Consider the following 15045-nt stretch of genomic DNA (forward strand, 5'->3'; position numbering starts at 1 on the left):
ACCTGATGCTGGGGGAAAGTAAGAGGTGAGAGAGCATGTGGCTCAGGGGTGGAGTGGAGAAGGGGAGGGAAGAAGGAGAATCAGAAAGACCAGGAGCCCAGAGAAGAGGATCAGACATAGCCCCACCATAATGAGGATCTCCAGAAATGACCTATCATGAGCCTGGAGATGAGGCAAGGGGCTCAAAGAGCAGGGACAGGAGAGAGGGAAGGTGGGAGAGTGCCAAGCAAGAGGAGGATGGCCTGGGTAAGTGCCACCCTGTCGGGAGCGGTGGCCCAGGGCCAGCTTTCAAATGGTCCCCACAGAGCGATGCCTGGAGGGGGATGGGGGACGGGGAGGGTTACTGGATTTATGGGGCCAAATAAGAGCAGGACTGGCCAGTGGGACTTGTTCCAACCGTCTCTGACATAAGAGCTGCATGTCAGAGACCATAGCACATGTCTGCAGACATGTTTTGAAAAGTCTGCACAATGCTTTAATAAAATTCAGTCAACATTATAAAATGAGAGATTTCACATAAATCTGGATCTCTTACTTGCCGTACCAAATCAGATGATTGGCAGCCCCGAGTATGCAGGCTCTTTTGTGGCCTCCTTCTGCTAGATTTGAGAGCAGCTGGCCCCTTTCAATGGGGCACAGGGTCTCTGTTCCCCCCAAGTCCCCAGCTCTCCTTACTGCCTCCCTAGTGCTGAAACTGGGCTCTGATACCAGTTATTATTGTGCTTGCAACATTACTTTTCTCATACAGAGAAATCTTTGTTGTACCCCAATTTTCTATTAAAAGTAGAAAAACAAAAGAGTAGGGGGTGAGGTTTTTGTTTTTGTTTTTCTAATAGAACCACCTCATTCATTTATAGCCTGATGTCTAGAGGCTTGTGAGTTCAACCTTCCTGCCACAAATCAAGTTTCCCCAGAATACTTGCACCAGGGGCCACTCAGTGCCTAAATCCTCTACCACCGAATCTAGAAAAGAGGAAGGAAGAAGGAGTGGAAATTAAAGAGTCAAGTCAAAAGTCTGTGGCTAAGAAGGCAGACAGGGGGAAGAGTCAGAAGCAAGCAGAAGTCATCGATCCAGAGAAGAGCCATTTTGATGTATAACGTCCCAGAGGTTAACTCATGTGCCCAGGGTTCTGGAGAGGGAGGGGAGAGCATCCCGTGGTGAGGCCCAACACAAAATCTCCAACCCACGGTGCCAAGACTCATGCATGGATGTTCCTTCCCCCTTTAAACTTGTGACATTAAGGAGCTCACTAGATTCCCACTTGAAGAATTGACTCAAACTGATAGTTCCCAAAATAACTTTAAAAAATTATATGGGAGAGCAAAGAGGAAACAATTTCAGACAATCAGAGCAGCATGACATTTGTCAGGTTTACTGGATGCAGGAATCTTAAGTTCTGAAAAGCCCAAGAAAAGTGGTCTTTCCTGGATTTGGAGACCTTGACACCCTTTGGGCTCAGGGATTCTGAAGGTAGTGTGAGGGGGTCCTCGGATTGTTGTCATTAATTTAAAAACCTGAGCAGAGGTTTATGTTTTCTCATAATAAGTCTTCTTATCACACCAAGGTTCTGGGCTTTCACTGAGCTAGATAGGTGGTGACACTGTTTGGGCGACAAGATAGCTCAAAGCATGGAGCCCAGAGGGAAAAAGAGCAAGGAAAGGGTCACTCGCAGTGAGATATTTGGTAGCGCTGGGCAGAAGTTGCTGGCAAGTTAGCCCAGGATTTTCTGGTTTTCCTGTTTCTGGTGTCTGTCTGGTGACTCCATCTTCTTTCCCAGTGCCCAGGAGGCCAGAGAATGTGCTAGATACATGCCCAACTTTGGGCTAAGACAGACTTGCAACTGAATTCTGGTTTTGTCTCTTAGTAACACTGTGGCGTTTTGGGCCAATTAAACTCTTTGAACCTTGATTTATGCTTCTCTGTAAAGGGAGTAATAACTTCATCTACTTTACAAGGATGTCATTGCACCTTAGAGCTTGCCGCTGGCCCCAGGCTGGAGAAGATGTCTGCTTCATCACTGATTTGGTCAGTGGTGGCAGCGATCGTCAGCACTTTTGGGCTTCAATAAAAAAAATCATTCTAGACTCAGGCTATTAGTCCGCTCACCTCTGAGGACTAAAGTAGATGAGAATCTGTAAGGCACATGCTTAATCCTAAATCACTCATAGACACAGTGAGTTTCGTCTGAAAGCCTCTACCTGTTATGCCTGATCCCCAGAGTAAATGTCCCTCCCCCTCCCAAGCCTGAGAGATGCCATAGCTTACGGTGAAGAGTATAGATTCTGGAGCCAGTCCACTTGGGATTGACTCTGAGCTCTGCCACTTACAGCTCTGTGGCCTTGGGCAGGTTTCCTGACCTCCCTGTGCTTCAGTTCACTCACTGTAAAATAGGAATAATTCCACCACCAACTTCATTGCACTGAATGGATTACTGCATGCAAATGCTGCACATGGTATCTATTTCATGGTAAGCACTGAATAAATGTTAGCTACAACTGCTGTCCTCCTCCTCTTCTATCTCCTCCTGCTTAGATCCATCATCAACAATGTCACCACTAAGGCCAGGTATGTAGGTCTCAGACCCAAAGATGCTTCGTCTCGGCTTTCTTTTCTCTGCTTACCCTGGCCACAGGGTAGAACCTTCTATCATGAATCTCTGCTCCCCTCACCTGCAATTTCTTCTTCCCAGCTTTCATTTCTGTGGTTCCGCCTTTTGTCCAGCACCAGCCCTTGGAGCATTAGTCAGGGTTGATGGACTCTGGGGATGTGTGAGCCAATTTAACTGGGTGATATTATACAGAAGGGAATACTATGGACTTGGAGGTCCCAGAGACCTGAATTCATGTCTTTTCTACTTTCTGGCTTGCTGTCTATGCCAGACTATGTAACAGAGCCTTAATTTTCTGATCTGCAATATGGGGATCCTCCCTACCTCATGGAGTTTTTGTGAGGTTTAAGTGAGATGGTACATGTCGAATTCTTAGAACAGAGCTTGTCTCATAGTAAGGGATCAAGAGAGCGCTTAGTTCTTCACTGACCGAGACACAAATATCTCCCTGCCCAGTGTACATTCTCATCTGCCAGCAACCAATAAGAAAACGATACAGGTTGCTGAATCCTGACCTCATTTTTTTCTTTGGTTTCTCTCTTAGGAAAAGCACCTCACTTCCTACGGCTCCAAAATGTTGAGGTGAATGTGGGACAGAATGCTACGTTTCAGTGCATTGCTGGTGGGAAGTGGTCTCAGCATGACAAACTTTGGCTCCAGGTAAGGATTTGAGGTCTCCTGCCCTCACCTGCTCATTCCTTGGTAAGGGAAGAAAGTGTGCTGTGATGAAGGGCTTAGTGGATAAAGAGTAGGAATGCTTAGTAAGTCCTTCTGCCCTGTGGATGTTGCTCTGCATCTATGATCTTGTCAATTCTCTTGAGGAGACATCAGTATCCCTATTTTACAGATGGAGAAACTAAGGCCACAAAACTGAAAGTGTCAGAACTATAACTTACATCTATGACCTTTCCCAACTGCCCTCTCACAAACTTTGTCCTTTATCCCCAGCTTCCCAGTGCCAAAACAAGCTGAATATTTTAGGTTCTAGGTACATGACATCACGAAATCTTGACTGGATGGAGCTTGGATGTCCATTGATCCACCAGTTCCTCTCGGGCAGGTGATATCCCTCCGCAGACTCTGGGTAAAATCAGGAGATCTACCTTTACTGGATTATTTTGCTAAAATGGGCAAAGCAGTCTGTTCTCTGCCCAAACAGTTCTATCAGTAAAGTTCACCAGGAAAGTGTTTTAAGTTTGAATCTATTTCCTTATTTTTGCTCATTGACCTTACTTCCCAAAAAAATGGAAAGGAATCTCTTTCAGTGAGGGTCAGAGCAGGAGGTTGGACACAGAAGTGAAAGACAAGGTGTTAGAGCCCTAGGCTAACTTCCATCAGGGCTAAAAGAGAAATACCAAGTTCTGAGAAAGCACAGAAGTTGGATCATTCAGTGCAATAGCAGCTAGCCACACATACCTATTTAAATTCTGATTTTACTTTTTATGTTTATAAGGCTTTATTGAGGACATAATTGACATACCATGCTTAAAGTATATAATTTTGATACGTCTTGACACATACAGAAGTGAAAGCATCCCTACAACCAATATAATGGACAATTCATATCCATCAGTTCAAAAAGTTTCCTTGCACCTGTTGTAATCCCTTCTTCCTGGATATTAGTTTGCGTGTTCGAGAACTTTCTGTAAGTTGGTCACACAGTCATTACTCTTCTCTCAATTAACTTAATTCCTTTGACTTTTATCTGTTTTGTTGTGTACATCGTTTGTCCGTTTTCTGGTTTGTTTTGATGAGTAGTACCCCATTGTATGGAGCGAGCACTGTTTATCTGTTCAGCTATTGATGGACATTTGGATGGCTTTTAGTTTGGGTTCTTATATAAAAAGCTTCTGTGAACGTTCATGGGCAAGCCTTCATATGTTTTCATTTCTCCTGCGTAAGTACTTAAATTGGCTACATTGTATGGTAGATATGTGTTTAACTTTTTAAACAAGTGCCATCTTTTTTTTTCCAAAATGGTTGTACATTCCCACCAGCAGTGTCTGAGAGCTCTTGCTGCTCCACATTCTCATCCACCCTTGGCACGGTCAGTCTTTTTCATTTTAGCCTTTTGAATAGGTGTGCAGTGTGGTTTTAATCCTTACTTCGCTGATGGCTAATGGTGTTGAACATCTTCTCACGTGCTTATTCAAACTCTGAATACCTTCCTCGGGGATGTATTTGCACAAATCTCTTGCTCATTTATTATTGGTCAATGTTTCTTTTCTGACTATTGTGTTACAGGAGTTCTTTCTTTATAAATTCTGGACACATGTCCTTTATCGGATATATGCTTTGCAAATATTTTTCTCTCCATCTGTGATTTGTCTTTTCATTCTCTTGAAGGGCAGACTTTTTTGTTTTGTTGAAGTTCAGTTTATCAATTTTTTGTTTTATGGAACTTACCTTTGGTGTCATTTATAAGAACTTTTGCTTAACCCAAGGTCACACAGATTTTATCTTCAGTTTTCTTCAAGAAGCTTTATAATTTCAGTTTTTACATTGAGGTTTCTTATACATTCTAAGTAAAGTTTTGAATATGGTGTGAGGTAGGCATCAAAGTCCCATTTTTTGTGCATATGTATATCGCAATTGTTTCAACACCATTTGTTGAAAAGACCATTCTTTCTTCACTGCATGGCTTTTGTACATGTCTATGTGGATCTATTTCTCAGCTTTCTATTCTATTCTGTTGATCTATGTATGTGGCTTTACATCATTGCTATGCTGACTTGATTACTGTAACTTTAAAATATGACTTGAAATCAGGTATTGGTAGTCTTCCAACATTGTTCTTCTCCAAAATGGCTTTGGCTATTCTATGTCTTTTGTGTTTCCATATAAATTTAAGAATTAGTTCATTGATTTCTACAAAAAAAAAAGCCTGTTGGAATTTTGGTGGATATTGATTGTATTGAATCTCTAGATCACTTTTGGAAAACCGACATATTTGCCATGTTGAGTCTTCTGATCCATGACTATGGTATATTTCTTCATTTATTTAAGATCTTCAGTAATTTCGCTCAGCAAGGTTTTGTAATTTTCTTTGTATGGATCTTGCACATATTGTATCAGAATTATATGTAAGTATCTCATGTTTTTGAAACTAGTATGAAAGACATTTTAAAAAATTTCAGTGTCTGAATTATTCACTGCTACTGCACATAGATATAATTGACTTTCATCTATTGATCTTGTATCCTAAAGCCTTGTTAAACTTACTATGGGTATTTAAATTTGAATGAATTAAGATAAAGAAAATGAAAAATTCAGATACTTAGCCTCATTAGCCACATTTCAAGTGCGCAATAGTCACATGCATCTAATGGCTACTGTGTAGGGCAGAGAGTCCTGGTGGACAGTGAAGCCCTAGAGAGACTCAACCTCTGATTCAAGAAAAAAAAGGACTAGTGCATGGAAGAAGTTAACTCCAATTGCCCCTAATTCCACTTATTAAAAGATCTCCATCATCTCTTCTGACAGACGTGGTTTGGATGTTGGGCCCTAATCCATGCCCAACCACCTCTGTGCACACTTTGATGGGAGTTCTTACTGTCACTTCTCTTCTAGTATTTGAGCCAATTTCCTGTGGTTGCAAAGTCCCTGGGCAGGCAGAACACATCTGGGGCTAACAGTTCTTCTTTGCTACTTGGCAGTGCAGTAAATGGAAATGACGCTAATGCTTTCCCCTCCTCCCTCCCAGTGTTGCCTACAGAGCACAGGAGAGCCCGGTAGACTCAAGTATTGAGAGCTACCCAGGTACCAGGTAGTGTTATTTGCTCTTTACATTATCATTAGTATTAAAATGCATTTGACTCCCCAAGAACCATTTTTTATTTCATGGGGCAAGGAAATGGCAGGTCAGTCCCAATATTTTCAGCAACTTTACTTGGGTTTTCCAATTATTTTCTGATCATTATTGCTCCAGTTGTGAATTTCATGCCCTAAACCTTGGGTCTGCCAGAGGAAGGATGTTGAAGCAGAATGTAATTGAAGTTTTGAAGAAAACAGATAGAAACCTAGGATGTGGAGCTCTTCCACGTTTTATTTATTTATCCACTTTCCAATGTAAACCTAATCTTATTACACAGAATGCTTTCAGGTGCCTTACAATGGCACATAAAACATGACACGATAGCATAAATTAAAATGAGGCAACACAAGATAGGAGGAAAAGAATACCACAGAGTCGGTAATAATGCTTAAACTTCATCTCCCCACACCTGCTACTTATTGGTGGATCTCAAGCAGAGCCCCCAGCATTGCATCACAGTCACCAGTGGAATAGAGGCAACTTGTCAGATAGACTGTTCATAATGACTGTAAGATAAACACAAACCAATTGTTCAGAAAAATTCAAACTGTTGTTGGTATAGAGGCCAGACGTGCATTGTTCCCAGGAGTCGTCATAAAGAAAACACTGTGTGATGCAGTGAACGGTGTTCTCAACCACAGTCTTATTGAGGGTATGCAAGTGAATTTCACAGGCTTCTTTCACATCATGCTGCTCTCTGTAAAAGCAATTTTTGGAGGTGGATGAAGGGAGAGGGAGGGAAATGAGTGATGCACCATGGCTGAGCTCTCCAGCTTTCTGCTACTCCGTCTCTACCCTTGGATATTGTGAATATATCTAGTGAGTGAATAATACAGTAATTATTTCTGCAAGGAAACCTCCTAGACATTGTCTCCCTCATCTGGATTTCAGAATATCTTGGGAGGTAGACAGCTTCATTGTGCTCTCTGGCAAGTGCCTGTACATCTGGCTAAACCTCAACCTATCTGCAGTGGTATAGTTGGAATTAGGTTAACATCTTCCTACAAAAGATGAGGTACCTGTCAGTGACACCTGCCACCACAGGAGACAACTGCAGCCCTGCTCTGAGATGGCCAAGGCCATGGCAGATTTCTCATGAGACATTGCCTTGGGTCTGTCCCAGCATCTTGAAGAGTGACCAACATACTTGCCCAAATTCCATTACCTATAACAGCACTGGGGTGATTTAGCCTAAGAATTTCTCAAGCAAGTGAAATGGTGTTGCCCATAGCAGGTGTAGCATTCAATACTGCCCTTTCCTGCTGTATCTTACAAGACAAGCTGAGGAAGTTCACTAAGTCCCTAAGGTTGGTAACTTATTGTCTAGAAACCAGTTGTAAGTCAGGGAAATGTCCCATAAAGACTTCATTTTTAGGGTGGTGGGACAGTGGCTAATCAGACAGAATTCTTGCCTGCCATGCTGGAGATCTGGGTTCAATTCCCAGTGCCTGCCCATGCCAAAAAAAAAAAAAGACTTCATTTTCAGATTCGCATGCCAGTAGCCTTTCTTTCTGGAAATGGTCAGTGAGAAGTCAGTGGACTTTGTTTGAGACAAAATTCTTCTGTGCCATTGAGAATGCTTTCCTTCCTTTCTATTAAGAGTGGAGCCCTACAGCCTGCTTATCCTCAGGTGGGTTCAGATCAGAAATTAATAAGCTAAATCAAGAAGAACCAACCTATACTGCTGTTGCCCCCTCCTGGAAACTTTATCTGGTCTTTAGAAAAGACCATTGTCATGGTCAGGTTCGTGTGTCAACTTGAGCAGGTGGTGGTACCTGGTTATCTGGTTAGGCGAGTGCTGGCCTGTCTGCTGCTATGAGGACATTTCATGGATTTAAATCATGATTACGTTGGCTGTATCCACAGCTGATTGTGTTTGTAATCAGCTAAGGGAGGTGTCTCTGCAATGAGTGACACATAATCTAATCACCAGAAGGCTTTTAAGGAGGATTCAGAAGAAACAGTCACTCTTCCTGCTTTAGCCAGCGAGCCTCTCCTGTGGAGTTCGCCCAAACCCTCCATCAGAGTCACCAGCTTCATAGCCTGTCCTACGCATTGTGAACTTTTCCATTCCCATGGTTGCCCAGCCAGCCTCTCCTGAGAGTTCATTGAGGAATTTCTTTGGAGTTACCAGCTTGCAACCTGCCCTACAGACCTTGGCCTCTACATTCCCATGGTTATGTGAGACACTTTTATAAATTTTATATCTATGGATATCTTCTGCTGATTCTGTTTCTCTAGAGAAACCTTGCTAATACAAACATCTGCCATTGGCTTTTGTGGGATTACAGTGGAAGTTCTGCCTGAGCACTGATTGACAGGATCTAAGTGGAAATGCATGAACTGAGGTCAGAACCAGTTCTTGTGCTTCAGGGCAAATGCTGGTGAAAGTCCACCACAAGTTACAGACAAGCTGGGATGATTTCTTCTCAGGGTGAGAGTAATCCCGTGGTATGTGGTGGAAGGTCCTCGTTCATGATTTAGTTTCTCCTTATGTGATATATTGGCCTGAGAAATCCAACTTGTAATTTGTCAAGCAAGAATTCGGTGTGGAATGTCTGGTAAGCAAAACCACCTGCATTTTGGGGGATCCCTTTTAAAGAAAGAACAAATATATTCAAGGTAATCAAGTAGGAACATACTGACCACATTGTTAGTGCAGCACAGTGAAAATGTAAATGGGCAGATCTTTTCTGGAAGGTAATTTGACAGTGGGTATCGAAAGGCTTAAGTGATATATTTTTCATGTGAGCAATTTCACTTATGGGAATTTACCCAAGGAAATAACCAGACAGGGGGACAACAGTTTGTCTGCAAGCATATGTAGCAAGATAAAATACTGGAAACAACCATTATCAATCCCAACAAAAGGGATTGATCAGGGAAATACTGAAGTGGAGGCATTAAGTATCAGAAAATTGAAGTATATTTAATGACATTTCACAATATACATTTAAGTGAGAAGGGCAATTTATAAATCAGTGAATATATTTAATGTATTAACTTTTATGAAAAAATATACATACTATATGACATAAATATATACATGCTCATAAATATATGTATACTTACACATACCTATATTTATACACACACATACACATAACACTATAAAACCCATATCAAGACACTTAATAGTTGAGTGTGATGGTAGATTATCTTTTAATTTTATCTCTTTTCATCCAAATCCCCTAAAACGAATAACAGGAAAAGATGATATGAAATGAAATAAATGGTCACTTTTTCCTTGATACAGACTCTTCTAAGGATGGTAGGCAGCCTTGGCAGGGTCTTGAGGTTGGGGTAGCTGATTCCAATGAAAGCTGCAGCACTGGCTCCTTAGTGAGGACACAGGCAAAATTATCCTCAGGCTTCCCGCCACCCCATCCCCACCGTCAGATTCTGTTCATCCAAGAGCATGTTTAGAAATATCTCATGTTTGTCACCTGGTCTTCATCAAAGAGGATGGCCCACAAGGGAGCCATCCTTGCACCCTCCATGGCCCCGGAGCAGAGCTGTCACCCCGTCATGGGGCTGACTCCAGGCCTTCTTACCAAGGATTCGTCCGCCCCGGTGTTTGTGCAGCAAATACCATTTGAAAAGTCTCAGGAATGAGGCCATGGGCCCACATGTTCTTTCGACAAGTCAGATGCATGTGACAGGGAGCAGCACCAGCTCAGGCAGGAAACGACTTGTGCCCTGTGAGCCCATCGGCTTGTCAGCAGCCATACCAGACCTGACAAGATAAGGAGACGTGTCAGTCCTCTCTGCAAGCAGTTCTTCCAGGAAACCTATCTCCTCGCACCCCGCAGGGCTGCTGCTGGTTCCAGGACTGAGCATTCTGGGAACTAGCATCTCCTCCTGCCTTCCTATTCCTGAACCAGGAGTCCTTCCTGCATGGGATTTCTTTTGAAAACTGAGTGGCCACACCATAATAAGAGTAAGGATAAATTAATGATGGACACTCAGCATAGCTGGCATTTGTTAAGTGGTTACATGTTTAATATATTTAATTCTCATAACCAGTCTTTCAGGTAGATGCTATTATTAGACCTATTTTATAGATGAGGAGACCGAGCCTTAGAGAGGTAAGTGACTTGCTCAGAGTCACACAGCTATTGAGTGGTGGAGGCAGGATTTGAACATAGGTCTGTGTGTCATTGGAGACATAATCTCAAATCCTGGGCTCATCCTTCTGTGCCTACCTCCCAGCCTTGTCATCTTGTACTTCAGACCTTCCTTCTATGCAGGTGGCTTTCTATGGAAAAAAAAGTGATATTTATTTGACACATATTAATGTGTCAAATTAAAGATTTATCGACATATATCTCTAAGTTACTGGCCACTGTACTAGATAACATAAATATATTTGCATTTCTCAAATATAAAAACTAAAGCAAATAAATAAAAATACTCTTGGCTCTTGACCCCCTCTAGCTATCTTCCAACATCTCTTCTCCCCTTCTTAACCACGTCTTAAACATGATGTCTGCACTTGCAATGTGGCTTTCTCTTTAATGTGAGATCTACACTTGCAATGTGACTTTCTCCAACTCTCATCTCTTCCCAGAGGTGTCCCTTGTGAAAGTAACTAATGCTTTCTTTGTCGCCCAAGCCAAAGTGTGCTTATGAGTCTTCCTACTTGACTTCTATTTCAGCATTTTATGATGTTGACCCTTTTTTGAAAATCTTTCTCTCCTCTTGATCCCATGACTGTGAAGAATTATGAAGGATCTGAGATTTCACTTTATTGGCAGGCTAACTTGCTTCATAGTTGCTAGCAGAAGACATGAGACTCCGGGGTCAGAGACAAAGGACTTTATTATTCAAAGCACAGCAGACAACATGAGCTTCATATTTGCATCGGTTCTCCTTTTCCTATCCAAAGTCCCATGGGGATAATGCAGACATGGACCAAGTTGTAAATGTGTACACAGAAAGTCCGTGTCATAGCTTAGGAAGCCTGATCTTTTTAACAGCTCTACTGAGATACAATTAACAAACCATAAAAATTCACTGTCTGCAGTTCAATGTTATCCTAAAGGAGGTTTTTAGCATATGTACAGAGTGTGCCAACATTGCTATAATCTAGATTTAGTACATTTTCATTTTAAAACCCTAAAAAGAGACCCCATGCAGTCACTCCCTATTCTCCTACTTCTCTGCCTCAGCCTTGGGCAGCCACTAATCTACTTTCTGTCTCAATAGATTTGCCTTTTCTGGCATTCAAAATAAATGGAATCATATAATATGTGGTCTTTTTTGTCTGGCTTCTTTCACTTAATGTTTTCTAAGTTCATGGGTGTGGCATGTGTCTGTAGTTCTTTCCTTTTTACAGCCAAATACTCTTCCATTGTATGGACAGACCACATTGCATTTATCCATTTATCAGTGGATGAAGATTTGGGTTGAGGAAACTCCAGTCCTTTAAGAGGCAAGCCTGTCCAAACTGTGCTCCGAAGGGAGACATTGTTTTTACCATACTGATCAGGAGACAAATCTGTCCTCTGCCCCAGAAGAAATCATTCTTTCTCTTCTAATGCCATTTGCTTTACGAACATCCTCTGAAAGCCCAGGATGAAGCTGTTCCTGTCCCTTGCTCAGAAGATGTGCCAGAAACATAGGAGATCGTGGAAAAAGGCCTCCTAACACATCTCCTGTTTTTTCTCCCATCTGTCTGGCCAAACCTTCTCATTTGGGGGCTCCGCCTTCCGTGTCTCTCTCTTCACTGTTGTTGGAAGTTGGAACTTTTGTTTTTTCGCTCCTAAGGCTGCGGCTATCATCTCTATGTTGACAACTCCCTATCTGTACCTTGACAAAAAAGCAGAAACAAGAACAGATATTTAGAGGGACTACAGAGTGGGAAACTCATCTGCCTCCAGACTGGGTGCTTTATGACAGTGAGCTGCTTTGGAAATATTAGGAATACATATAGATGACAGAAGCTTTTCAGAAGTCCCTTGCATGTTCTCCTAAGAATAAGACTCCTGTCAGCGTTTAAAGCCAAGGATGGGTGAACAGGTATAAGGGGCTTGCTCTGTCCTCCCTATTTTTCACCTGTAGGTACCCTAGACCCAAAGACAACTCCTTTAGGACAAACCAAGGCATAAAAATGCTGCTGGGGGTTGGATCTGCAAGAGAATGCATTTTCTCAAATTCATCTGGGTCTATGCATGGGCCTCTCACTCACCCCGTCTTGGGCCTCTGCCCTGTCAGGACCCACCCAACCCCCCCACACACACACAATGACCTGGCAACTTGCCCTCATGCACGTGTTCTTTCCCCCTCTTCCTTCTTAATCTTATTCTTCAGTGCATTTCCTCAGCCCAGCCTCTGTTTATGCTCTTGAGGGTTACATCCCAGCTCATCCTAGCCCTAGCACCTGCTAGCAGCTGGGAGAAAAAGTGGGGATCAAGACAGACCCTCTTCTCATCCTCATGGAGTTTACCTTGTGGCAGCAGAGACAAGCATTAAGCAACTAATCGCAGAGTTAAATGGTTCCTTACAGGTCAGACAAGGCTACAGGGCATGGAGGAGCCTGGTGAGGCAGAGGAGGGATGGGGGTGAGGGGAGGCTTATGGGTGATCAGAGAAGGGCCCTGGGGGAAGTAGAGCTTGGGTGGGCTTCTGAAAGATAAGCAGAAATTAACAAGGGGAGACCAGGCCCTGCAGGGGACCTGCCTGTGGGGGCCCTTTACCGCCTGCTCAGCCTTTTGCTCAGGGGTTAAAGGTTTGCTCCGGCTGTGTCTCATCTCTTTGTGGAGGAAATAATGTCATGGTTCAGGTGCTGAGAGGATGGAGCCACCTGGAGGTCTTAGGCCAGGGCCCTCTTGACTCGGAACCCTGAAATCAACCCTCCATGTGCAATCAGCCATGCCTGCAGAGAGCCCTGGAGGCGTCTCAGTACAGCTAATCACAAGTGATTTATGTCTACTTCTGTTTCTTTTAACTTTTAATAAGGAATAATCATCAGCTATTCTTTAGAGATTGCCAAAATGGTACAAATACAGCCTTAAGAGAATTGATGGACAAGAATTGAGCAAGTTTCCAAATGTCATACCATTGAAGCAGTATGGCTCGAAGTCAAAATATCCATGCAGAATGAATTGTCAGAATTTCCACTAAATATTTTCTAGCCAGGAGATTGCTGGAGCAATCATAACAATTTTCAGCTGGGCCTGATTTTATTTTATTTTTTAATACCAGAAGCCCAAATCACACAGCGAAGCTTCCAGGACCCTGTATTAGAATATCATGTAAATCAGGCATAATATCTGTTGCATGAAACCAGAAGCAGTTTCTTTTTATTAAAACAGTAACATTTCCAGTTTGACCAATTGCAAATCAAGTCCAAGCTGGCCTGCTCTCTCTAAGCTAATGACGGCCGTTTTGACCGGCTGGGTCTCATCTCTTAGTGCGGGAATAATGTCATGGCACAGGTGCAGAGAGGATGGAGTGTTACCACATGGTAAGGCCATTATAGAAACCTTCAAGTAGTATGAAAGCAGCAGACTCTCCGTGGCATCAGGTGTGGGTCTCTTGTTTTCTTCTCTGAGTGGTTCCTGAAGGAGAGGTCTTGCTTAGGGAATGGAAGGGTGCACATATGCTAGGGGCAGACATATCAAGTGAAGGGATTTGAAGCCCCTTCTCTTCCGAGGATTATATCAACTTCTATGGCAAGCTGAGGAAGGCAGAATTTGACTTGTTTGTTTTAAAAGAGCAAGGCAAATAGATGAAAGAGGGAAAAGAAATAAAGGACTTCCGAAGGAAACTGCTGCCTTGCTGAGGGCTACTGGGCAGGCTACAAAATGCCTGAACTGAGAACTATTTCTTCCTGAATGGATTAATTGGAAACAAGGTTCGCCTTCTAGGCAGCTTTAGCCTTATGGGCACAAGACTTGGCCAGCAGGCAAAAAAAAAAAAAAAAAAAAAGAGATGACCTTGTATTCCGGATCAGCCCGCAGTCAGGAATGGTGGCTTTGCCAGTAGAGCAGGGGCTGGGGTGGACAGAAAAGCACTCCTCCCACCCCCACCCAAAGATGCCCACATTCTAATCCTCAAAACCTGAAGCTATCGTACATTACATGGGAAAAGGGACTTTGCAGACGTAGCTCATTTAAAGGATCTTGAGAAGGGAAGATTATTCTTGATTATCCAGGTGGGTCCAGTGTAATCACAGCATCTTTATAAGAGGAAGAAGGAGGCAGGAGGATTAGAGAGAAGGAGGTTCGGTGGTGAAAGCAGAGGTCAGAGTTGTGTGATGTCTGCCCTGAAGATGGAGAAGAGGGCTGCAAGCCAAAGAAAGCAGGTGGCCTCAAAGAGCTGTTAAAGGTAAGGGAATGGGTTCTCCCCTAGGGCCTCCAGAAGGAATATAGCTCTTGCTGGCCGCTTGATTTTAGACATTGAAACCCATTTATGACCTCCAGGACTGTAAGATACTAAAATTGTGTTATGCCAGGCCACTAAATTTGTGGTCATTTGTTACATTAGCGATAGGAAACTAACACTAAGAACAAAGAGCGGACTAAGTGCAAAATGTTCATTTGTCACATTTATTTTAAATTTATTTTGGATCATCTACTATCTTTTATTTTTCTTCTTAATGTCAGGCTCTAGCAGAACA

General features: G+C 42.8%; 1 protein-coding gene across 10 annotated transcripts in view; it reads left to right on the forward strand.

Moving 5' to 3' along the window:
* The window catches only part of PTPRT (protein tyrosine phosphatase receptor type T), a 1205819-nt gene that overhangs the window by 535764 nt on the left and 655010 nt on the right, over nt 1–15045 (forward strand). For all 10 annotated transcript variants that reach the window (XM_077168216.1, XM_077168229.1, XM_077168210.1 and 7 more), the window contains one exon: nt 3154–3269. In XM_077168216.1, coding sequence (XP_077024331.1) covers nt 3154–3269 — 116 coding nt within the window. The remainder of the gene's footprint in view (nt 1–3153; nt 3270–15045) is intronic.

The sequence above is a fragment of the Tamandua tetradactyla genome, chromosome 1, assembly GCF_023851605.1.
Source record: "Tamandua tetradactyla isolate mTamTet1 chromosome 1, mTamTet1.pri, whole genome shotgun sequence".
NCBI lineage: Eukaryota > Metazoa > Chordata > Mammalia > Pilosa > Myrmecophagidae > Tamandua > Tamandua tetradactyla.